This window comes from Pelobates fuscus, chromosome 1 (assembly GCF_036172605.1).
Source record: "Pelobates fuscus isolate aPelFus1 chromosome 1, aPelFus1.pri, whole genome shotgun sequence".
Lineage (NCBI taxonomy): Eukaryota > Metazoa > Chordata > Amphibia > Anura > Pelobatidae > Pelobates > Pelobates fuscus.
In genome coordinates this window covers 242,639,714-242,665,947 of record NC_086317.1, presented here as the reverse complement: position 1 = coordinate 242,665,947, position 26,234 = coordinate 242,639,714, and the positions used below count along the sequence as shown (strand labels likewise).

Here is a 26,234-nt window from a genome sequence, read left to right as displayed (position 1 = left end):
AGACTACAATGGAGTCTAATGGGGCCTGGAGGGGGGTCTCTCCAACACTCTGGTTCCTATTCACAATATAGCAACACAACATAGCTGATACCTAGGCCAAGTTGGCTCCTCTTACCTTAATTACTGTTGCTGGCTGGCAGTCTGTGGGCTTGCTGGAAGGCTGTGGGCTTACTGGCTGCGGCTGGCAGGCTGTGGGCTTGCTGGCTACTGCCGGCAGGCTGTGGGCTTGCTGGCTACTGCCGGCAGGCTGTGGGCTTGCTGGCTGCGGCTGGCAGGCTGTGGGCTTGCTGGAAGGCTGTGGGCTTACTGGCTGCGGCTGGCAGGCTGTGGGCTTGCTGGCAGGCTGTGGGCTTACTGGCTACTGCCGGCAGGCTGTGGGCTTGCTGGCTGCGGCTGGCAGGCTGTGGGCTTGCTGGCTGCGGCTGGCAGGCTGTGGCTTGCTGGCTGGCAGGCTGTGGCTTGCTGGCTGCGGTTGGCAGGCTGTGGGGTTGCTGGCTTTAAGCCTAACTGGTGGCCTGTAGGCTGGCTGGCTGTCTACTGGCCAGCCTGTGGGCTGGCTGGCCTGTGGGTTGGCTGGCTTGCTGGCTACTGGGGCACTCGTAGATTATTTAAAGAAATAATCCATGCACAATAACCACTACTACTCTGTGTAGTCGTTATGGTGCCAGGAGGGCCGGGCCCCCCTCCCAGAGTAAGTAGTCAAACCGTTTAAGAACAGTTTGACAACATACCTGGGGTCTGCTGGGATATGAGGCTGTAGTAGGGTATAGGAGCAGTGGTGCAATGTGTAAGGGGTGCAGTCTGTGTGAAAGGTTCAGTGTGTGTGAGGGGGTGTAGTGTGTGAATGTGTAGGGTGTGTGGGGCAATGTGTGTACGAGGGGGCTGTGTATGTGTGTGGCAATGTTAGTATGGGGGGCTGTGTGTGTATGGGTGGGCAGTGTATGTGTGTGTGTGTGAGGCAATGTGTGTAAATGTGTATGGTGTGTGGGGGCAGTGTGTGTGTATGGTGTGTGTGGGGGCAGTGTGTGTGTATGGGGGGCAGTGTGTGAATGTGTATGGTGTGGGGGCAGTGTGTTTATGGGGCTAAAGTTCACTCTCACCACTGCGACCACCAGGAATACCTGGTGGTCACAGTGTTGAGAGTGAACTCTAGCCCGTAGCTCCAGGGCTAGAGTTTACTCTTGCAAGAGCCGTAACGTTGCCGTGGTAACCGCGGCAACGATCTGTGCTCGCGCAAGAAGGACCCAGAGGAGCTGCAGGCTGAGCTCCCGGGTCCTCTCTTCCTCCCTCCCCTGCCGGCTGCCCGCACGGTGCCTGCGGACAGGGGAGGGGGCAATTGCCCTCCTCTTACTCCCCCCTCCCCCTCTTCTTACCCCCCCTCCCCCTCTTCTTACCCCCATTCTTACTCTCCCCTCTTCTTACTCCCCCCTCCCCCTCTCCTTACTCCCCCTTCTTACTCTCCCCATCTTCTTACTCCCCCTCCCCCTCTTCTTACTCCCACCTCTTCTTACTCCTCCCTCTTCTTACTCCCCCCTCTTCTTACTCCCCCCTCTTCTTACTCCCCCTTCCTCTTTTTACTCCCCCCTCCCCTCTTCTTACCCCCTTTACTCCCCCCTCTCTTCTTAATCTCCCCTCTTCTTACTCCCTCCCCCCTCTTCTTACTCTCCCCTCCCCCTCTTCTTACTCCCCCTTCCTCTTTTACTCCCCCTCCCCCTCTTCTTACTCCCCCTCCCTTCTTACCCCCTCTCTCTCTTCTTACCCCCTCCCTCTTCTTACCCCCCCTCCCTCTTCTTACCCCCCTCTCTTCTTACCCCCTCCCTCTCTCTTCTTACCCCCCTCCCTCTCTTTTTACCCCCCTCCCTCTCTCTTTTTACCCCCCTCCCTCTCTCTTTTTACCCCCCTCCCTCTCTCTTTTAACCCCCTCTCTCTTTTAACCTCCCCTCTCTCTTTTAACCTCCCCTCCCTCTCTCTTTTAACCCCTCCTCTCTCTTTTAACCCCCCTCCCCCTCTCTTTTAACCCCCCTCCCTCTTTTAAACCCCCCTCCCTCTCTCTTTTAACCCATCTCTTTTAACAACCCCCCTCTCTTAACCCCCCCTCCCTTTTAACCCCCCTCCCTCTCTCTTTTAACCCCCCTCCCTCTCTCTTTTTACCCCCCCTCTGTCTCTTTTAACCCCCCTCCCTCTCTCTTTTAACCCCCCTCCCTCTCTCTTTTTACCCCCCCTCCCTCTCTTTTTACCCCCCCTCTCTCTTTTAACCCCCCTCTCTCTTTTAACCCCCCTCCCTCTCTCTTTTAACCCCCCTCCCTCTCTCTTTTAACCCCCCCTCTCCCTCTCTCTTTTAACTCCCCCCCTCTCTCTTTTTACCCCCTCCCTCTCTCTTTTTACCCCCCTCCCTCTCTCTTTTAACCCCCCCTCCCTCTCTCTTTTAACCCCCCCTCCCTCTCTTTTAAATTTGATGAGAAGTGTCCTTTAAATGAAACAAGTAAAAGAAAAAGAGAAAGAAAGAAAAAATAAATAAAAAAAAGGTGAACACAAGTAATAGGTGATTTTCAATGTTTTATTCATTGGTGTTCATTCTATAGTGGTGGCAGTTCCCATTTAAGTCCACCGAGGACAAGGTAACTGTAAATGAAGGTTCCATGTATTTAGAGATGGAGTTCTTCCAGACTGTTATTACAGGAAGAGATACCTTATCCATGGCATTGGCTGGAATATTGTTGTCATAAACATGCCTATAGTAATTTCTGACATACAATTAACCAGTTGAAGAGTAGCCTCTAGTGATCTATAATCCATTAGTCAGTGCCACGATTGCAAAATAGGGAATAGAAAAAAAAATGTTCAACACTACCATAAAATGACAAAGTATAAAAATAATTTCTTCTTAATTTGGTAACTCTAGTAGTTTTGACACACATCAGTTTTCAGCCTTTGATGTAGAAGTAAGAAAAATGTTAGAGTCAGCAGCCACATGACTTTTGTAGAAGGCATCAAACTAAAAGCATACATTTATATATATATATATTAAGACTGGATAGTGCAGAGGTCCTTTTAACTATATTCTGATGTTTGGCAAGATGTTCGATCACAGAGATTGGTATTAGTAAGCATCTACAACTGCCCACATAAAGAAACATGCACAAGAGAACTTTCATGTGTAATTGCTATATTTATTAATAAATAGATATTTTGTTTCTATTGATCTGTGGATCTGGGGTTTATGATAATACTATTAGGATAAGATGTGAAAATATGCAAAGTATCAGGCAAATAAGTTCTTGCAGAGCCCAAAGTTGTTTCTTTTTTCTTCAGAATGAGAAAAAAAAATGCTTAAACCATCCCAGGGGTGTAGATTTAGTAAATCACTGTGTGCTTTCCTGATTTTTCATGGTTCTTCAGAGCCAGGGCCTTAATCTTTAAAGTTCAGATAACGTCCTATAAATAAGACATGGATGTGAGGGTTCATTTTGACCTTGAGAATGCGGGCACAAAACATCACACATGTACATGTTTGTCTATTCACATACCTCTTTTTTTTCTGTTCATCTGTTCTTGGGAATGTCTTCTTCCTGCACAACTTCTGCTACTCTCTATGGTGAAATAGAATAAGGCTATGTCAGCTGATATTATATTCACATATAACAGCATAGCGGGGTATACAGAGAATAAGTTGGTTGAAAGTGGAATAACAGACATTAATTAACCTATGTAGTCTATAAAAGGGGCATTGGAAATTACAGGAGAAGACAGACACAAGCTGTAAAATATTATATAGACTACAATGCAAACTTAGACAAGAGTAATACGATTAAGACATTGTATAAGGTTTAACTAATACCATACCTGGTCAACAGGCACCTCCACCCGTGTGTGCTTATCCTCCTTTACTTCCTTGGCTCCTTCCAGCTCACTACGCGTTTTTGTCACTTTAAAAACTCCTTCCCCTTCTGGAAGGAATTGGCACCAGTGTAAACTTTATTACATTAAATAGATTAAACTAGTTACTATGGACCAACTGCAACTTCCATACTACCTATGACTAACACAGTACTATCATAAAACAAAAGTCAAGTAGAGGTCTCACCATTTGTCTCCTGGTCAGTTTTTTTCTTCTGAGTGGGACGCACTCTTACTGGTTTAGAATAAAAGATTGATTCTTCCTCTTTAGCATCTTCGCCAGTGGACCAGACCCTGCGGCCATGCCCCTTAATCAAAATGTGATAAATATATATTACATTAACCTGAATGGACCAAATCTATTTTTAAAGCAAAATAAGTAAAATAACATGGTATGTTTCACAGTAAAAAAAACTATTTTAAGGAAGAAGGAAATGGGCAGAGGTATGCTACAATAATTAATAAAGGGATTTGTTACAAAGAGAGACTAAAAACCCTTCTCAGAAGGCATAGGATAACAATCTGCAAATATGTACAGGGCAGTACAAACAGTTCTCTGGTGGCATGTTAATTAATAAGACTCTACAAAGACAATAAATCATCCATTTGGACATCAAGAAAGGCGGTTCCACCTATGGTAGAGGAAAGAGTTCTAGAATGTCACTTTCCTCTAATGCAGTAAATTTACTTACTTGGTCAGTGAGTGCACAGTGCATATATGGGCAAGACAAAGCTGGCAACAGAACCAATTTCCAAGGTATTTATAAAACAATTTAAATTCATTTTTGTACCTCCGTCTATGTGTGTGTGATTGGGAATGGTGTACACAAACACAACTAGAAGACATTATTCCTATATTCTCAGTAGTACACAATACCACATAATCTGCTTTTATGTGCCAGGGTTGTACCCTAATTTTCAAATAAAGGTCACATTATTTTAATGAAAATAACTTGGTAGTGAAGAAGTTAAAATGCATTGCTGACTGATGCTCTATTTACCTGATTTACCTGTTCTGGAGGACCAATGAGAGCAGAGTCACTGGCTCCTTCCTGGGATACACTGTAAACTTTTCCAACCTTGTAAGTGAGAAAAAGAATAGTTTATCAAACAACAAATACAACTAACTGAAATACAGGTAAAGCAATTGGCAAACAATATAACTTTGATAATTATTTATAAGTGGCTATTTTACTATAATTACTTATTACTGTTAATTAAGGTTATTCTTAATAAAAAGGTGTTTAGTTTGTAAAAGTGGTCAACCTGAGGTTTAGTTGTATAGAGATCTATTTTGCTGAAAGAAAGCATACGTTTATGTACAACTACATCGGGTCTAAAACGGGCAACCTTGGCTTTTACTCCACATTTTGAATGTTACATTTTTCAATATTTTTTAAATAAATTGAATACGCTAATTACCTTGTTTTCTATGTAATCATATACCCATTACAGAGGAAGTTTTATATAGAAAGATCACAATTATACAGAATATTAAAATGTACCATCATATTGGCACAATAAAACTTTCTATTATGCCACATATTGGCAATCAAATTTCTCATTGAATTAGCAACTTGTTCTGTTTTTGAACCCACCGCAGTGTAAGGGTTAATAAAACCATCAGATTCCAGTGCCGAAGTCCTTCGGCGTTCCGCCTCCTCAGACTTCACCTGATGAGGGGGCGCTAATGCGCATGCATGGCGAGTGCCGCAAGCACATTAGGTCCACCCGATAGGAAAGTATTGCTACAATGCTTTCATATGGGGAAATAGTTGATGAGGGATGTCTTCATGCAAAGCATGAGGATGTCCAGCGTCAGGCTACCAAAAGTCACCTAACATGCAGCAAGTGCCGCTAGTGGCTGTCTGATTGACAGCAACTAGAGACAGTCTTAGTCCTGCACTGTAATTATTGCAGTTTCTTAAAAAACTACAATGATTTACATTTCAGGACTAAGTGGGACTGGGACACTGCACCAAGACCACTTAAATGAATTGAAGAGGTCTGGGTGCCATTAGTATCCCTTTAACTCTTGAGTAATGTAAAATCACCATAGAAAATTGCACATTTTTCAAAATAGACCTATACCTATGAGCAGTTTTACACTTTTCATGCAAACATTTTGTATGAAAGGTTTTCATTTTGTATGTGTTTTCACCCCTCATTGCATTTTATATGTGTAACACAAAGCAGTACCAAATAATCTGTTACATCACCAGTTGCTGCAGAGGTTTGAGGTATTTTATCTTTTTTTTATTCACTAAAATGCAAAAGACTGTAAATGTCAGTAAATTGAAAACCAAATTGCAAAATATAGGCTAGAAAAGCTGATTTGGACAAAGTGTCAAAGCCATCTATAGCTACAGGTTAGCAGGGTATTTCAGACTAAATTTGACCTTTCTGATTTTAATACACTGCAATTTAGATTTTAGAGAAATAAACTCAGTTTGAGCTTAACTATAAACCCTGAGAGCAGCAATGGTCCACCTGCCTAAATGGGGGGAAAAAAACAGGAATGGCAATGTTTCGACACAAAATTGTATCTTTGTCATGCTTGACAAAGACCCAATTTTGGGTCGAAACGTTGCAGTGCTCTTTTTCTTCCAATAAATGTGCCTAAAGCTATTGGAGAGCCTGGACATTTTCTCTACCTTCTACATTACAGGTGTCACTGACATATGAATGAAAATGATATCTAAAATCTTATTTGACGACTAGAAGGATGTCATATTTGTACATTTCACATTTATTTACACTGAAGCACTCGCAGATATTGAATTGATTATACAGACCATACTACTACTATTGGGAAACCACATTTTAAATGTGGCATAATTTGTCGACCCATTCTAAAAATGTAATATAATGAACATTAAAATTAAATTTGCAAGACAGTTTTATTAGACTCTTCCTAAACAATGTATCACGAGCAGTTGTCTGGAGCTCTTTGAATCTGATGTACCTGGTTTAAACAATGGGGGACATCTAAAATTACACTGGGGCTCATTTCTGGCAAAATAAATAAATAAAGCCGCAGAATGTTTCAACAGTGTAGAAACACTGCTCAGAAAATAAAAAGGTTAAACAGTACTTAAGACATATTACCTACCCCTGCTTTAGGTATTCTTCTCTTGACAGTTTTGCGAGTCCTGTAAACAATACAGAAAGAAGACACATTGGCTGGAAAGATAATACAGAAAAGGAAACGAGAGATTGCTATTGGTAGTAAGCAGGTTAATATATTGACCCGCCTGCTTTATTACAAGAGTGCGTGCATTGATGTGTAGTGGTATACTGACACCCGCTGCATGTTTGTAGGCAGTCCACTGAAGGAGAAGAAAGACAAAGTATGTGATAGACTCTCACTTCACCTGCTTCCCCATCACTAGAGACCATGGATTGCAGGGTTACTGTAATCTCCGTACTCCCCAGAGCGGAGTCTGTAGACAGAGCTAAACTGCAGGGAATTTAATCATTATGTGTATATTAGTATTACTAATCCATGCATGTGTGTGACTGTGTATGTAAGTGTATGGGATTGTGTGTGTGACTGTATGTCTAATGTCTATGTATGTGAATGCATGTCACAGTAATGCATATAGAAAGGGAAAGAACATTGAGAAGTTGCAACAATAGCCAGCTGAGGTACTGTACTTGTCTCCATGAAGCGTCAGGAGTTCCTCATATGGTAGACATTTGTATTTCTCTGATCCAACTGCAACGTAATATTCCCCAGAGACTAGCTCACTTCCACTAGAGAGTGATACTCCATCTAGAGTGCAGAGCCTACAGGGACAGACAATTATTAAAAGGTACATTTTATTGAGAAATCACATGAAAATGGAGAAAAAGTGTAGGTGTTTGCACTGACCTTCTTACAGCTCCACTGTATAAGTTGGCCTTTTCTGTGAGTAATGTCAAGACCAGTTCCCACTCCCTCAGAATACTTGTGGCAATGATCAGACGAAATGGAGGTGTCCTAAGGTCCCCATTACGGAAAACACTAGGAGATGAAGTGAGGAATGGGGAAAATTGGCAACAGGGTAAAAAAAAGATGGAGAAGTTAAAAGTACACGTTGAGAAAGGATACCTTTCACACTGTTCTAGGCTCACCTACAGTTTGTGATTATTCTACAGACTTGTCAAATCACACAATTCCTTTACAATCACCCGATAGATTATCTTTGTCACACAATCAGAACAAATGTTTGTAACACAACATTTAAATCCAGAAAACCACCTTACTGATTCACATTGTGAGATCTCCTACTAGTTTGGACACTGTAGCCACACAACAGCTACTGCAGCAATGTAAAAGCAATCTGTGATTGGTTTCACAGTGAAATGTATTGTGAACAGTGTGGCCAATGACTCCTCTGAATGTTAATGAACAGAGAACAACGAACAGCACTCTATGAGAAGCCTCACGTCTTCTTTGATTGACATCCCAGAGGGTGCAACCTAGGAGCTTTATAAAAGTATTATAAAGTGAGAAAAAGGTTGTGCTCTGTTAGCTCTTAAAGCACTTCAAGAAGTTCAGATCTAACTAATACAACATATAAAGCAGGGTATAGATGCCAAAAAGTAACCTGTAATAGACTGCATTTTTGCTCCTTACTAGGCTAGTCACCCTTTTCTATGTTCCAGTATCTTATTTGAGGTGCAATTTGCTATAAATAAGAATGAAATTAATTTTAAAAGAGTTCCTAACCTGGTTTTTATCTAAAATGTTTGAGACCAATACAGTAAGTTAACTTTCTGTACTGCAACCCTTTTGTTGGGCATCATGACTTAGCCAGTTAGTACATTTTAACTAACATCACTTCCCATGATGTCACCATATATGCAAATTAGTGCACACTATGAAATAGTTGAATTTGGTGAAACCACTTGAAGCATTCATTGTGTTGAGTTATTTCAATTGCTTTTGTTTGATTTATTCATTAGAAACATCTGAAAGTCGGGGGTCGTAGCCTGGACTGCAAGCAGGCAATGAGCTCCTGCTGCCAATGCCAATTACCCGGTGATATCCCAGGTTGGCAACTTGGAGACCTCTACTCAAGGTGACTCCCATGCTGAGAGCACCTTAATCTACTTGTGGATACCTTAATTGACACTCTGAGGCACAGAGAACCACGGCGGCAGGTTAAGGCCCTCCCCCCCGCTGAACTAAGCTACTCTAAACACGACTCTCCAACCCCCCTCCTCCCTCTGACTGGTGGGGGTTATCCCGCTCCCCCCTGGAGAGCAGTCAGCTACACCAGAGTTACCTTTCTAGTCCGCTGAGCAGATCACGCAGTGCATCCAAAGATCCCAAGATGGCAGACGCAGTCTGCACAAATGCACATGGCACGACTGCAACCAAGAGGGCACTCAAGGACACTTATGCCTACTCACTGAGGTGGCTGGATCAAATCTTCTGGGCCTTTTGGCTCAAGATACAAGCTCGTCTACATGACACCACTACCCACAACTCAGTGCTGAGGAAGGGAAACAGTAGAACAGGGCACTCAGGCAATGTGCAGCCTCCTCAGAGCATAAAAACCAAAACGAAGCTCCCACGACCTCACTACTGCTCACCCAGGCAGAGAGCCACACATGGCAAGACCTCCAAGCATCGCCCACCCAGGCGGAGAACAGCATACCAGCAGAGAAGATGCCTCACCACCTTCGTCTCCCCTGTGATGGGGATAGTCTTGGTCCCTCGACGAACCCAAGTCTGTGGTTTACAGATGCCGGCCCTCCTGCAGGCCTGGGGCCAAGGAGGCACCATGCTCCAGGGTACCACCGGCCTAAGAGACGTAGCAACCCAGCCACCTAGAGGAATCGGCTAAGCTAGCTTCTGGGACTGATACCTGGACATATTTTCTCCTTAACAACCAGATAAGCTATTTTTGCGGTTTACATGCCATGCACCAAGCCTTGCGTATTATGCTTTTTGTTATGATTTGCTTTCATTTCTGTTACCTCTCCATAAACTGCCAAATATGAACCACTGACACTGCAACCAGGGGTGCATTAACAGCGATCTTAATAGCATGTTTACCTAACGTAACACTTTGTTGTACCATCATGTCTGACTAGATATATAGGTTATCAAAATATAATGAGCATATCTAGTTTAATTCACTGTACTAGGTAATATTAGGACCCTCCTTCGTTTACTCTCGTAGTTAGACATGATTAATTAGCTTGATGTTTTTCTTGTTTCTATTCTATTCTAAAATAGTGCAAGTCCTTTCTAAATACCCCAATTGTAACATGAAATGCTATGCTTGAGGAATGCCGTTGGGGTACCTCTAGCTTGTCTGTACTCAGCTTAGGCACTGCAAAAAAATAATTTTAAAAAAACAACTGAAAGTCCATTCATGTGTCCCGATTTGTCTCATTCCACCAAGCTCCTCCATTCATGCGTCTCATTCCTCAGGTGTATCCATCTGTCTAATTTTCCCCCAGCACCTCCATTCATGTGTATTATTCCCCCAATGTCCCCATGTGTCTCATTCCCACTCAGCACCTCCATTCATGCATCTCATTCCTCTTGTGCCCTCATGTGTCTCATTCCTTCAGCCTCCCCATGTGTCTCATTCCCCAACCCTCCATGTGCTAGCTTACTTCCTCCTTATAGTGTGGCCGAGCCACAGACCGAGGTAGAGGAGCTTGATTCCATCTACCCAGTCTAACAGGAAACAATTTGTCTCAGTCCGTACACATTTCTAGTCACACCTGGTAGAGAGAACAAGCTCCTCTACCCCTGTCCACAGCACACCACTCTACATACAGAGACCGTTTCATGTGTCTCAACCCTCCCCCCCTTCTCCCCCAGCACCTGCATTCATGTTTCTCATTCCCCCAGCCTCCCCATGTTTTGCATTCTCCCAGCCCATGTGTATTACCACCTCACCACACCTCCATTCATGCATCTCATTCCCACCATGCCTCCATGTGTCTCATTCTCCCCCCCAGCACCTCCATTCATGTGTCTCATTCTTTCAACCCCCCCATGTTTCTCATTCCCCCCAGTGTCCCATGTGTCTCATTCCCCAGTGTCCCCATGTGTCTTACCCCCCTCTCCTCATGTACCAGCTTACCTCCTCCTTATAGCATAGCCAAGCCACAGACCGGGGTAGAGTAGCTGGTTTCCATCCACCCGGTCTGACCGGAAGAAATTCGTGGCTATCTCAGTCCGTGCACTTCCAGTTAGACCTGGTAGAGAGAAACAAACTCCTCTACCCTGGTCACCCCCTCCCCCCCCCAGCACCTCCATTCATGTTTTTCATTCCCCCATTGTCCTCATGTGTCGCATTAACCCAGTCCATGTGTATCATTCCACCCCAGCATCTCCATTCACGTGTCTCCTATTTCAGCCCCCATGTTTCTCATTCTCCCCAGTGTCCCATGTGTCTTATTCCCCAGTGTACCCATGTGTATCATTCCTCCAGTGTACCCATGTGTATCATTCCTCCAGTGTACCCATGTGTATCATTCCTCCAGTGTACCCATGTGTATCATTCCTCCAGTTTCCCCATGTGTCTTATCCTCTGTCCCCCATGTGCCAGCTTACCTCCTCTCTATAGTGTGGCCGGGGTAGAGGAGATTGTTTCTCTCCACCCAGTCGGCCAGGAAGCAGTTCGGCTCTCTCAGGGCGTGCACCACCTGTCAGACCTGGTAGAGGGAAACAAGACCTGGTAGAGGGAAACAAGATCCGGTACCCTGGTCCGCGACTCTACATACAGGGGATCAAAATATATATGTGTGGGTGCACTTAAAGAGAAACCGGTACATTATGATGGAATAGACACAGAGTGGAAGATTTTGTTTTGGCTCAGAAGTTGGACAACATCCATCCTTTGTGGGTTAAGGAGTTTATTGATTTATTAGACAGAAATGGCATAGCTGCCTTAACAATACTCACTGGATGATACATGGCAAGTGGTTGTCCTCCCTCCAGCGAGAAGGAATCTCTGCTTGACGAGGAACCTGGGAAACCATAGGTGGTTTATGAATTTGTCATAGTGACTTTTATATTGTGCAGTTCCTTTCAGTCATACTTTGTATTTCCACCACCCAATATCCCAAGTTTACATTTATTCAAATTGTCTGACATTGGGAAAAATAAAGATTAATAAACTAATGCTTTGCAGACTCATATTCATAGAGCGTGTTAAGTTCAAAAGCATACATAATGTAAGACAGAAAAGACAAGAGAAAAGCATTGATTTTAGCAAAACTAGTATATGAAAATCATAAAAAAAAAACCATCATCCCACTATTCTACGAAGATACATATTTGGTTAGAATTCATTGGATATGCTGAGATGCATTCAGAAAAATGCTTGGGATTGACTTTGAAAACAAGTTTTGGTCATATATCAGATCAATAATAAAAATATACGGTCTTCTCCACTATACACTATAAAAGAAGGTGAAAACCTCCAACTTTGCACAGTATCTTGACTGTAAATGCAGCTAAAGCTGACATCAAAAGAGCACATACTTTATTTCATTGTCTGTCTAGTATGAAGACTAACAAACATGGATCCCTGTAGTTAGAAGAATGAGAATCACTGTTAGACGTATATAGTTTTCTGAGACTATTTTGAAGAAATACAGTCTTCAAAACAAAATATCAGTGGGTTACCTCTGCCAGATACTGTGCAGACATCAGCAGGCTGTAAAACTAAAGAGAATGCATTTATGTGTCTAGAAAAACAGGTGAGAAGCAAGATGTGGAAGCAACAGAACTGAACTCACCTGCTGAGTGTCTCTGCTTTTGGGGACAGCGGGAGGCTTAACCTCAGTGTGAAGATAGCTGTGAGAAAACAGTGATTTAATGAGATTCTGTGCACATTATACAGTGGCAGAACAGGAAGGGGTCTAGAATGCAGATATTAATAATGGGTTTATTTTCATATGTATACAGACAACACACAGCATGGGGTCTGACTTGGGAATACTTTAATAATAGATTGACTGAAAAGAAATCTCTAAGTGTGTGATTGTTGTAAAGGACAAATTGTAATACAAGGAATATGTATTTTTCAGTATTACTCATTGCTCGGAATATAGAGGTTCCTAAATAATAGAGCTGGACCAATCAACACTCCAGATATCACAACCCAGTATAGGGAGGCTATTTTCACAGCTACCCATTTACATTGTCATTTCTAATGTTAGTTATATTAAAGGAACACTATAGTCACCTAAAAAACTTTAGCTTAACCCCGTAAGGGCTGAGCCAAATGTACTCGTTGAATAGAAACAAAGAACTAGTGGCCAGTGTTTGTGACTAAGTGGCTACTAAAAAAGACTGGGCATACACCATTTGCAATACCTTGGGTTGTATACTATTGCAAATGGCGTGCCATCATGGGGGTAATTTTCATTCCTGAGCCACCATACGGTCTCAAAGGCAACGTAACCAATCTGGCGAATTTCAATATGAAAAAAATGAAACACAAGCCTTATATTTGACTCTGTAACTTTTGAAAACACCATAAAACCTGTACATGAGGGGTACTGTTATACTCGGGAGACTTTGTTAAACACAAATATTTGTGTTTCAAAACAGTAAAAAGTATTACAGCAATAATATTGTCAGTGTAAGTGCTGTTTGTGTGTGAAAAAAATGCAAAAAAGTAACTTTCACTGACAATATCATCATTGTAATACATTTTACTTGGAAAGTTATAGGGTTTAATATAGTGCTAGCAAATTAAATTCCCTATACTTTCGGCCTGGGTTGTCAGGCAGGTCCCGCAAATTGTAATAAATAAATTGACCTAATTATGTAAAATTATTATATATATATACATATATATATATAGTTTTTATTTATATATAGGTATACATATGGTGATATATAGAAGGCTTATGCCTGAAATTGTGGGAGGGATTTATAGCCCTATATAAGCCTAACAAATCCCCACTTACCTGTCTTCGTCGATCCGGAAGTTCCCCTGCTTTCATTCCGCCTCGCAGACTTCTGACGTCATTCGTCCGCGACGTGCACTACACTGCTCGCCGGTTCCTGGCTGTCCCACGCGCACTTAGCATTTCGATTCGCAAACCGTAAGTCTTTTTCGGCCCGTTCGTTGTCTCTCTCATTTTGACTCACCCTTACAATCACTATTCAAATTCGTCACGCTCCGGTCCTGTTGTCCAGTTTTCACCGCAGTTTTCTCGTTCACATCGTATGCCTTTTTCAGCCTGCGGGCTTCACGTGCACACGCCGGTTCAGCTGTTTCTTCCCTAGTTTTGTTAAGGGGGCCATACATAATAAAATGGGGCAATATATATATGTTCATGAACAGTTCTTTCACCACTATGGCATTTATAACTGTATGCGGATTTCTATTAACTGTGTTCAGGAACTGTCTCTTGTCACTCAATTTTTAACCCCTGTGTTGATGCAGTCTTTCGTGTATATACAGTACAAGTGTGGGAAGCATGGGGAACACTGCAGAGATACCTGATAATGTTTATATGCCTGCCATTGATTTCCATAGTTATTAAATGGTCATTTAACTGGGTTCCCTTATGGCTAGCCTGAGGAATTTTAATGTGTTAAGTGGTTACTAAATTCGTGGGTCTCCTCTGCTTTCTCTCCTTTACGTTCCCTGGGGTTATTCTGCCATTACTGGTTGCGGTTCGCTAGTATTATTCCCTCTCCTGCCCTACGTTTTTCCCTCTGCTTCACTCATTACATGTGTGAATCAGTCAACTCACTTGTCTACATAATATAAAAAAGAAATAAATAAATAAATATATATATATGGGGGGTTTATAAACTGAAATTTGCTTGTTTTTTTGTTTTTTTTTTTCCTATTTTTTATATTTTCTAACGTCACCTGGACCCATTCTCTGCAATTCGGGGCATCTGCAGTGCGAAGCCAACAGAGTGTCATTAACTCTTTGGGTCGTCTTGGCTACTACTTGTCGCTAAATCATTAGTTCAGGTAAGGATAGCGATTTTCTGTACGCATACGTTCAGTCCCGTGGCTATTTTCTCCACCCAGTTTAGTCGTGGCTGGTTTCAGGGTTTTAGGAGCCCAATAGCGGTAGTTTTCTCCCGGCTTCTTCGCCTTAGGCTAGTGGTCCCGCGAGGCCATCACCCATCCTCAATTTGGAGGTACTACGCCCCTCGGGCCAAATCATAGTTAGCCGCCTCGTATTGTGGCATAGAGAGGGCCTCACCTGTCACCCCCAGTCTGTCTTATGATTACATTTCACCGAGAGGCCAAAACCCCGCCACTACGCTCAGTGGCCACGAAATCCCCTCACGCCAACTCATAGATAGAGCCTCTCAAGCCGCTTGGCACTTAGTAGGGCCTCACCTCTCATCTACCTAGTTTAATTGCTTCACCACAACGGCACTAGCTAGCCAACCAGCCCACGCAAATATTATTTTAAAAAAAAAATATATATATATATATATAAAAATAAAATAAAAAATATATTTCATAAAGTTTTTTTTTTTTCTTCTCTCTCTTTCCTCTGTCGCTACTTTTTCTCTCATGCCCATAGCATGTCCACCGCTTCAGCGCAAGACGACGAACGGTCAATTGCAAGCACCCCGTCCAGGTCTAGCATCCAGCCAGGAGAGCCTGGTACCTCATCCAGCTACAGATCCTGGACTATTTCAAAGATCACGGCCGAGCTGAACAGAAGGAACATTCCCTTCCCGGCTACTGCCAGGAAAGCAGAACTCTTCCGTTTACTTAATCCCCAAATTGCGGAGGTTTTGCCAGGCCCTAGTTCTGACGGTACTATCCAGAGTAGTCTAGCAGAACTACGAGGCATGATGACCTCTTTGGTGGCTTCTGTAGCCAACATAAATGACAGGTTAGATACTCTGGAAGCCACTGGTCAGACCAACATTACTGAAGTTCAAGTTCCACTGGTACAACCTGAGCCCGGCTCCGGAGGTAACCCCGCTACTATTCCTGCCAGAAAATCTAACATAATTAATCCGGTGCATTTAATCCCTCAGAACCTTCAACGGGACATACTAGAAGGGAAAGATGTTAATTTAGCTTCCCTCCTCATCGCTTCACAGGATATTATCGAGAATAGGTCTTACACCTTTGATGATATCTCTGTAGTGATGAAAGCTAGAGACCCTAGGCTCAATAAAAAACTCAATATTCCCGAGTTCGTGTTAGCCTTTGGGTTATATAGGGACGTAATTTGCTCTTCTTTCCCACACCGTAGGGAAGAGCTGGACTTATACTTGCACAAACTGGTGGACCTTGCCTACAAGTACGGTGGTTATGCGTTCTATGACTACCATAAGTCTTTCTCAGCCAGATCAGCCGCGTCACTGGCACAGTTCAACACTCCCACCGATTGGAGTCAGTTGGACACCGAATAGTTTTGTAGGCATTTCGCCGGGCTTAGGACACCAGCATGTGCAATTTGTGCTTCGGCTTCTCACACATCCAATTTTTGTCCCACTACCGCAGTAGCTCCGTCTACTAGTTTCGCTAACTCGGACTACTCTAGTCAAAGGGATATTAAAGACAAATTAGGCAGACCTATAGTGTTTCTCGGGAAAGTGCAAGTATGTAATAACTTTAATGACGGGGGGTGTAGTTATAGCGCCTGTAGATTGCTCCACGTTTGTTCTATCTGTTTCAGGGCCCACGCAAAAACTATGTGCCCGAACAAACTGTTTCCGAAAAAAGCAAGTACACCAATAAACGTACCTAATTTGCAACGTTACCTGGCTGCACATCCTTTTTCACACTTAGCGGACTTTCTCATCTCCGGTTTCACCAAAGGCTTTCACACAGGTTTTGTAGCACTCCCTTCAGGCACACTAGAATGCCTCAAGCTGCATTCAGCGATGTCCGACCCAGCCACCCTAAAGGATCTCCTCGATAACGAGGTGGAAAGCGGATTCATGATAGGTCCTTTTACCACCCCTTCTTTCACGTCCTGGAGAACGAGTCCTTTAGGTATAGCCACGGGTAAATTTAACGACAAGAAGAGGTTAGTTATTGACTTCTCAGCACCGCACTCTTCCACCTCCCCAAGTTTAAATTCCCTTATTCCATCGGAGGAATTCTCACTTCATTACGCTAGGATAGACGATGCCATTCAGGCCATCATCAACCTCGGTAAGGCAGCCTGGTTAAGCAAAACGGACATCTCGAATGCTTTTAAATTGCTACCTATTAAGCAATCGCTCTGGCACCTACACGGAGTTAAGTGGCAAGGGGAATACTATTTTGCAACCAGGCTCACCTTTGGCTCCAAAAGTAGCCCAAAACTTTTCGACATGTTCGCGGAGACCCTGAATTGGCTATTACTCAACGAGTGCAGGTGCCCAGTAGTAATCCACTACCTCGACGATTTTCTGTATGTCGAACCTCACTACTGCACGCCACTCAGCCTGCAAAAAGCGCTCTCCTTATTTAAGGAACTAGGTGTTCCGGTAGCCTCTAATAAGACAGAAGGTCCTAAAACCGAAATCACCTTCTTAGGTATCACGATCAATTCGGTAACCATGCAAGCCAGCCTCCCTCAAGTCAAAGTAGATAGGATTCTAGATTGCATTCACACCTGCACCAACCTTGGGTCATGCACCAGGAAAGAGTTACAGTCTCTCTTGGGCTCTCTTAACTTTGCCATGAGTATTATCCCGCAAGGCAGATCTTTCATCTCCAGGTTGCTCTCGCTACTCCACGGCCTCCCTGACGATGACACTAAGATCATTTTAGACAGTTCGGCAAGGGCTGACCTAGCAATGTGGGAACTGTTCTTATCCTCGTGGAACGGCAGGTCGTTATTCATTCCTCCCATCTCCGACGATTCTCCAGTCATATGGACAGACGCTGCTGCTTCAGTTGGGTATGCGGCGATATTTGGGGACGAATGGGTATATGATAGTTGGCCACCTGAGACTAGTTCACTAGATAACTTCGACAAAACCTCAGCGTAGTTCGAAATCTTTCCCATAGTGGCAGCAGCACACATTTGGGGTGAGGTTTGGAGGGGTAAAGCAGTTAGGTGTTATTCGGATAACTTAGCAGCCTGCAATATAATTAACAAAGGCCGATCTCAGTCCCTGTCTATAATGAACTTGGTAAGAAAGCTCACTTGGTTGGCAGCGAACTTGCAGTTTTTCATTTGTTGTATACGTGTTCCCGGTATGTTCAACAATGCAGCTGACGCTTTGTCACATTTCCATTTGCAGGAATTTTTCCGACTTCACCCTACGGCGAACAGACAACCCAAAACTCCCCCGCAGTTCAGAGATCTAGTCATGCTTTAGATCAATTATTGGCCCACAGTAGAATTCTAGCTCAGGCCGGGTTATCAGCTAACACCAAAAAGGCATACAATAGGGCATTTGAGATGTTTAATAACTTTGTACGCAACTTCAACATAATAAATCGATTTTCTGTTGAAACTATGGTGGCATTTTCAACTTTTTGCCACATCTCATTAAAACTTGCATATAATACCATCCAACTATACTTAACAGGCATACAACACTTCATGCTTACTCTCTATCCAGACAAGACCCCTTTCTTGTCCACATACCCAATTAAAAACATTCTTAAGGGTATCCAGAGACTAAATAACCATAAAACCCTCGTAAGATTCCCAATAGATGGTAACATCTTCGAAAGAATCTCTAAGCTGTTAGATAAAAATCCCTTTGAAAATTCTACTAATCTGATAATTAAATCCGCAGCTTACTTGGCCTTTTTCGGGTTCCTACGGCCCAAGGAGTTTTCAGTAGAAAAGATAACTGACACAGACACTTGCCTTAAACAGAGAAATTTGAACAAAATAAATGATCATTATATATTAGCAATTCCCAGTACAAAAACTAATCAAACAGGCCCCCCCGTGGAGATCAAGTATTTCCCCACGGGTTCTAAATTTTGCCCAGTTCAGGTGCTGGATAAATTGTTAAGTCAGCAGACTAGGAATCCAGAACTGCCGCTTTTGTCCCTACGAGGAAAACCACTCACTACAAAACACTTTATGCTATACATACGTGCATTACTACTTAGACTTGGCCTCAATCCTAATTCCTTCTCAGGACATTCTTTTCGGATCGGAGCAGCCACCACGGCTTCAAGTAGCCATGTCCCGTCACATATAATAAAGAGAATGGGACGCTGGAAATCTGCAGTGTATAACCGGTACATTCCAAACCCAGAGAAAGAGATCAGACTCGCTTTCCACAGAATGACTAAATAATGTTATAATTGTGATGTTAATAAAGACATAATCGTTACATACTTTTTGGCCTCTTTTTTGCAGGCCTAGCCTCTCGTCGGTTTCGGCACACCTCAACCGACTATTATTTGTTAAAACTAAACCTATTGGGAATGTACGCCCCTTTTCATAATCCCGTACACAAATAGAAGGCTTATGCCTGAAATTGTGGGAGGGATTTATAGCCCTATATAAGCCTAACAAATCCCCACTTACCTGTCTTCGTCGATCCGGAAGTTCCCCTCCCACCACACCCTCTTATCAGTTCACCATAACCAGGCGGGCCCTCTTTTTTGCAGGCCTAGCCTCTCGTCGGTTTCGGCACACCTCAACCGACTATTATTTGTTAAAACTAAACCTATTGGGAATGTACGCCCCTTTTCATAATCCCGTACACAAATATACGTATATACTTATGTATATAGATATATATATTATTTCATTCTACGTGTATTTTGATATCGATATATATTAATATCAAAATACAGTTAGAACGGAAATCTTGAGCTCCGCGCATCAAACGGCGAAAAACCGACTAAAACACCCAAAATAATACCCACGGACCCCCAAACAACAACGGCGGAGATCCTCCTAAAGCACAGCACAATGGGGAAGAAAAATAAAAAAAACGGGACCAGACAAACATACCTCTGAGCGGACGATCGGCGACATGTGGAGGCAAGCACGAGGCACGATGGAGCCTAACATGGCGGCCCTCCATGGCAGCTGTTCCGATTTATCGGATGATTTTTCTGGAGACGCTGAGGATGATTACATGACAGCCCCGGCCATCACACGAAAGGCCAAGCCAACGGGTACCGACGGTGAGTTGGTAACCACAGGGGTCATGAAGGCACTACTGGCAGATCTCCAGAAGAATATATTGTCGGACGTAACTGCCCTCAGGGGAGAATTGCAGGGCCTAACAGGCCGCATCAGCACACTAGAGAAAACGTTTCAAGGACACCAGCAGGACCTATCGACAATGCAACAGGCGGACCTACAAAAACAGAACCAGATACATGAACGCCGCTATGCGGCTCAAGAAGATAGCAGAAGAAGGCAGAATCTAAAGGTCAGAGGGCTCCCAGATGAGATACCTGAGACCGACCTGCCGCAGGTGGTACGGCGTATGATAGCAGCCATATTGCCACACGAACAGGTTATGACTATCACCCCAGCTGACCAATTTCGAACCCTTAAACCTCCCAGAGCACCACCTACGGCCACGAGAGACACTATAATCACTTTCCGAAGCGTCAAGGAAAAAGCGACGATTCTCTCGCCCCTCCGAGGTAAAACCCCTATGCAGTTTGAAAACAGGGGTCTGACCTTTTTTGCTGACCTGTCCGGCAGCACCCTGGCCTGGCGCAGAACGCTTCAGCCGCTCACCTCTCTGCTCCAATGGCACGGCGTTACCTACCGCTGGCGGAACTCCAGAGCCCTCAGTGTACAGAAAGGTACGGCCTCTCATCTGGTACACGACATTGAGGAAGCCCCTGACCTCCTGCGGACCCTGGGCATACAACAGACCTTGCTCAGTCAGGAACGACTTCTTCACCCAACCACCCCAGCACAGACCTGGGACCCGGCAAAAACCAACCCCTTTGTCCTGAGAGGTTCGACCCCTGAATCCTACGCTGCGGTCACCACCTAAACACGGCACCCCAGGGACTATACACTCTTTGGACGCTGCATGTAAGTCACCCCGGCAGACCCTTCTGAGGCACTTGACTTTTCCCACACATTATTTGTAAGCCCGGATTGCAGCGACTCACGCTCACCAATACAGCCAGTCTACATGGCAACCATCCTTTACAGCATGACTGACTCTCACTGAAACACGCTGGCGGTCTAGTCAGTAGTCTCCATGCGGATCTCTAACTTACAATGCCGGCTTGACAGCGTGTGCTGGGCCCCGGTGGCTTAACCCCTATGCTCAATAGTTGCCCTTACCTAACATGTAATGCAATTGTTTGCTTTCATCTATACTACTCGCAAGGTCGGACAGCATAGCCCGATCCTTCTGATCTGAAGTTTTGTCTCTCCACTGACTCTCTCTCCTATTATTATATAGGTAAAATGTACAGATAAAAGGCATCCTATAGAGTCTGGCTAGATATTGACTGCCCTAAGAACATATGCTGTGATCTCCACTTATAATAGTGATGTCAAACATGTATCTACTCTTGCCTTTGTGACTCCAAAATTGTGCATGACCTATTACTGCTATGTTTTAATTTATTTTTTCTTAACTTATACGTTGACTTAGCTATTTTGTCTAAAGAGTTAATAAGTTAGGACCTTAAACGCACTGGACTTGTGCTTTCCGGCATTGGGAGAGGGCTGACGAAACACTCACCTACCAGGGAAGACCCACCATCTACAAGTTGGGACTTACTCACCTACAGATCTTTCCCTTGTTCTTTAAGTTGCCCTCTTGACCGATATAGCTGAGCGATACATATACCTGTTTGTCCAACTTAAGTTAATAGTTAAAGCACGTATCTTCCCATGCAACTAGCTAGACACAGCCATGCAGCATTTGCCAGTGGTTTAACTGCATATCCTGATCAGCACATGTTTAGTTAAATGTCTGCAAGCATGCTCTTTACCTTTACTTTGTTTACTAATGTTTCTTTTATGCAGATTATCTTAATGTTTTTCATATCCTGTGGCACTCCTACAATGACTCCAGTAAATTGTCTTCTCGAGATCTACCACTGTCATAACATATATGACTTCTCCTTAATGATCCCTTAGCCATGGTGTCTAATGCGGCCATTGAAATGCGGGTCTGACAGGATAATAGTTACCTAATGAGATGGTGTTGCCTGCCATTACCTGCACGACCAGGGACAATTTACCACATAGTTTACATGCCAGTCTAATTAGTATGATACACTAGTTGATTGATTATATATGTTAACACCTTTTTTTTTATTTTTTAAACAATGCCTGTTTATATATATGAAACTGCCGGTGTTAAATCCTACCTGACATACGACAGGTGGGATAGGTTATCTCCCTTAGCGCGAGTGGTTGTATACAGCCGTTGTGGCAGGGCAAGCCTTGATGCTATTCTTATTTGTATGGAGCTGACACTAACGTAATTAGCCCCAAACTGTTAAGCAGTGACTGTGCACACTTGTTTTACTCTTGTTTTAGCCTGATACTGCAACCGTTAAATTGAACTGCATAATTCTGTAAAATGTGCGAATGCTCGCGCCACTTCCTCATGTATGATACCCTTGCAGTACGCCATTATAGCGCATGTTTATATCTTGTAGCTACCAGCACATTAGAAATCAAGCAAGAATCTACACTGTCGAAATACTAATCCTAACAACCTAAAATTGTGCCTGAATAACCTATGTCACAACCTGTATTGAAAATTTATTTTTTACACTTCTCCTGATGTCGTTGTTGTGGCGCACCAGAGCCATTTGTTACTATTGTGCACAACAAAAATAAAGAATTGAAAATAAAAATACAGTTAGAACGAAATTACACACATGTATTTTTTAATTATTTTGTATTTTTTAACGTATTTACATATTTTTTTCCATTATATATAAATATAAATATATATATTATATATATAAATTATATATATATATATATATTTAATCAATATCATTCTACATGTATTTTGATATTAATATATATAATTTTACATATATATATATATATATATAAATATTAAAATACACTTAGACAGTGTATTTGTGTGTATGTGTAAAGGTATATATATATATATATATATAAAAAAAAAAATAGTAATGCACTCCACCTTCCTTGATGTACTTGCCCGGTGCTTATCAGCAAACAGATACAGCCAAAAGTACAAGATAGCACTCCAGGGACTTCCAAGTTGAATGAATAAAACTTAGTTTTTATTAGCTCAAAATAAAAATCAACGTTTCAGTCTGTATCACAGACTTTCATCAGGATCAAACATATATATAACATATATAAATGATCTAAGTATATTTTATTTTTAATTGTAATCAACCTAAAGGGGTTAAGAGGGGAGGAGAGGGGCAGAGACAGTGTCAGCCAGTCATTTTAGATCATTGGCTGACACATAGGAACAGTGATCACAGTGACAGGCTGTCACTGTGATCACGCTAATTGGCCACAGGGGGAGTGCCTGGGTGGCCAGGAATGTCCCCCACCGCGATCTGCAGGGGGATCATGCCTGCAGTTACATGTGTCAGCCAATATGCGGACACATAGTAACACTGATCGCAGTGACAGGCTGTCTCTGAAATCAGATCGCAGTGACAGCTTGTCACTGCGATCAGATTATGCAGATCGCGGTCACTGACCACAGGGGGACTGCCTGGGGGGCCAGGCATGTCCCCCGACCGCGATCTGCAGCGGGAGAATGCCGCGGCCGCGTGTGTCAGCCGATTTTAAAATCGTCTGACACATAGTAAATACTGATGGCAGTGACAGCCCGTCACTGCGATCAGAGGCTGCAGACCGCGGTCACTGGGCACAGGGGGGCTGCCTCGGTGGCCAGGCATGCCCCCTGTCCGCAATCTGCAGCGGGCTCATGGCACGGCCACGTGGGCAGCAAGAACGGCTAGGACGTTCTATTCCGCCCACCGCCGTTTAGAGCCAGCCCCTTAAGGACGGCATAGAACGTTAGCCGTCCTTAAGGGGTTAATGAAGCCGTTTTTGTGAGCAGATCATGCTTCTCGGGTTTCACCGCTCAATTCACTGCCATTTAGGAGTTAAATCACTTTTTTTTATTATTATGGAGCCCTTGTCACACCTCCCCTGGCTATGATTGACAGAGCCTGCATGAAAAAAATAAACTGGTTTTACTTTCAATCAGATGTAATTTACCTTAAACAATTGTATCTCTTTCTCTGTAAATTGAACTTTAATCACACACAGGAGGAGGCTCTTGCAGGCTCTAGCAAACTATTAACATAGCAAGGGATAAGAAAATCTAAATTAAACAGAACTTGCAAGAAAGGAAGGATAAACTTTAGATGACTACAGGAAGTGTTTAGGAAGGCTGTGCAAGTCAGATGCAGAGAGGTGTGACCAGTGTTCATAAACAAAGTGATATAACTCCTAAATGGCAGAGAATTGAGCAGTGAGACTGCAGGGGCATTATCTATACACCAAAACTGCCTCATTAAGCTAAAGTTGTTTTGGTGACTATAGTGTCCCTTTAAACAACTATAAATAGTAAAATTACATTGGTACAGAGCCATCTTGATGGGTGGTTACTTTTTAAACTAGTTTTGGTATAAATTCAAGTATTCTTGTATTTTAAACATGTTCGTTTCTATAAGTAGATGTTGAGCATACAATACGCCTAATCTGACAAAGATGAATTGGGTAACTGAAATATTTTGAGTATAAGAAAGTACTGTGAAAACTCCCAGATTGTCAAGAATTCAAAGTGAAGTTCAGATTTTAGACCAAAGCAGCTGACCTGGAAGTATAGCGGACTTAGACAAATTCTCCAATTCAGCTATTTTGGTCTTAAATTTTAAATTCACTTTGAATTCCCAACAGATATCGGTTTAGTAAATAGCCCTGCTATTCTAATCCTGATGGCTTTTATAAAACCCCACAATTATATTAACCCTACATACAACAAGGTAAAGGAAAAAGCAGGGGTATCTGCACTAGCACACATATATTTATGTACCCAAACACTGACCACAGTATTCACCTGGTTAGGTTCACAAACATTTTATTTTTTTACATCACCCCACTCCCACACCCACACATTTACCTCCAAGTTAATTGGATGTCTTGTGTTGCTATTCAACTACCATGATATGTTTTTAATATAATGTTCAATACATCAGATGTGCTCACCCTGAAATAATCACTTAAACTAACCCAGTCTTTTTTTTTTTTTTTTCATTTGGATAGATGCTTGTGGATAGCCGACATGCTACACTTGTACCATTTCAAAAATATCCAATGAGAACTGGATTGTCAGGATGGGCCAGTTCCACATGTGTAACTTTCCAAACAGCTCACAATTGATCATTGTAGATAAATTCTAAGTCACACCACAGCATTTTTTCCTGAATCTTTTCAAAATTACTTAATCTTGAAAAGTCGCTTAAAAGCCAAGCCTCGGTGAATTTTGTTTTTACAATTATACATGTGTGTAAATAACAGATAAATACATGCACATAAGTCATGTATATGTAAGCACACAGGCAGTGAGAGTTAGACAGGAGAGCTGAAGGGAGCTGCTGGAAAGGTAAGTAAGAGCTTGCTGTGGGCCCTCCACTGCACAGTTCTTGCCACCGGACCACCAGGGAATGCTATATATATATATATATATATATATATATATACACACACACACACACACACACACACACACACAACATACATTAAGACCTAGTCCATAAATGTACTCACTCAAGCTTTCTGAACTTCTCTGTCCCGCCAGCCACATACTGTCCTTTGTTTAGCAGGTCATTGATGCTGCCGACACGGTGCCCATTGAGAGGGGTGTAAATGTTGCGCACTGCTGCTGGAGCCTGGATAGAGCTGGTAACATCATTCAGGAAAGTATCAAATGTCACATACTGCTTTTCATTCACCACCATCCGGCGTCCCTTGTGAAAAGGATCCCCATTCCGGAACACCACAACATTCTTGGCATGGGGCAGTACCTGCATCCCCGAAGGGGAACTCATCATCCAGGTAAAGAATCACCCTCTTTGTGAAATGAAGGCAGAGTCTGCTCTGTCCAGCACCCTCTATAGCTAGTTTCTAAAACTACTGAATGCACCGCTTCCAGTTATATATATGAATTTTAAATACACGTGTGTGGATATATTATACATAAGCACACACAAGGCACCTGTTACCCAGTAATTGTGCCACAACCTGTATAAACACACAACTCTGTCCTGCCTATCATTTGGTTGCTGTGACTCTTTTTGTTGCCAGGTGACAATCACCAGTAGTCACAGTGTACAGGGAGGCGGTGCTCAGTTACAGGATTAGACACGTCTTTTGTTTAGCAGCCTGTACTGCTTGACAAAAGCACACTTGCATGTTATGACAGACACCTTTGTTTCCACAAACTTTTAATTTTT

At 42.9% G+C, this 26,234-nt stretch overlaps 1 protein-coding gene across 1 annotated transcript; it reads right to left on the bottom strand.

Moving 5' to 3' along the window:
- Nucleotides 1-3,169: 3,169 nt before the first annotated feature.
- Nucleotides 3,170-26,053, bottom strand: DCDC2B (doublecortin domain containing 2B). The gene is made up of 11 exons (XM_063444545.1): nucleotides 25,549-26,053; nucleotides 12,655-12,712; nucleotides 11,816-11,880; nucleotides 7,772-7,903; nucleotides 7,555-7,686; nucleotides 7,010-7,049; nucleotides 4,908-4,976; nucleotides 4,085-4,205; nucleotides 3,844-3,947; nucleotides 3,528-3,590; nucleotides 3,170-3,435 (listed from the first exon to the last, which is right to left on the bottom strand). Exons 1-10 carry the CDS (start codon nucleotides 25,830-25,832, stop codon nucleotides 3,543-3,545), a joined length of 1,053 nt encoding a protein of 350 aa, XP_063300615.1. The 5' UTR covers nucleotides 25,833-26,053; the 3' UTR covers nucleotides 3,170-3,435; nucleotides 3,528-3,542.
- Nucleotides 26,054-26,234: the final 181 nt, after the last annotated feature.

What these genes read in the sequence shown, in the direction of transcription:
- DCDC2B (XM_063444545.1), bottom strand. Translation starts at nt 25,832, where the DNA reads ATGATGAGTTCCCCTTCGGGGATGCAGGTACTGCCCCATGCCAAGAAT. An exon ending in CTGACGCTTCATGGAGACAA is followed by an intron (nt 7,050 to 7,554) that starts GTACAGTACCTC and finishes TATTGTTTACAG; the next exon opens with GACTCGCAAAACTGTCAAGA. An exon ending in TGGAGGTGCCTGTTGACCAG is followed by an intron (nt 3,591 to 3,843) that starts GTATGGTATTAG and finishes ATTTCACCATAG; the next exon opens with AGAGTAGCAGAAGTTGTGCA.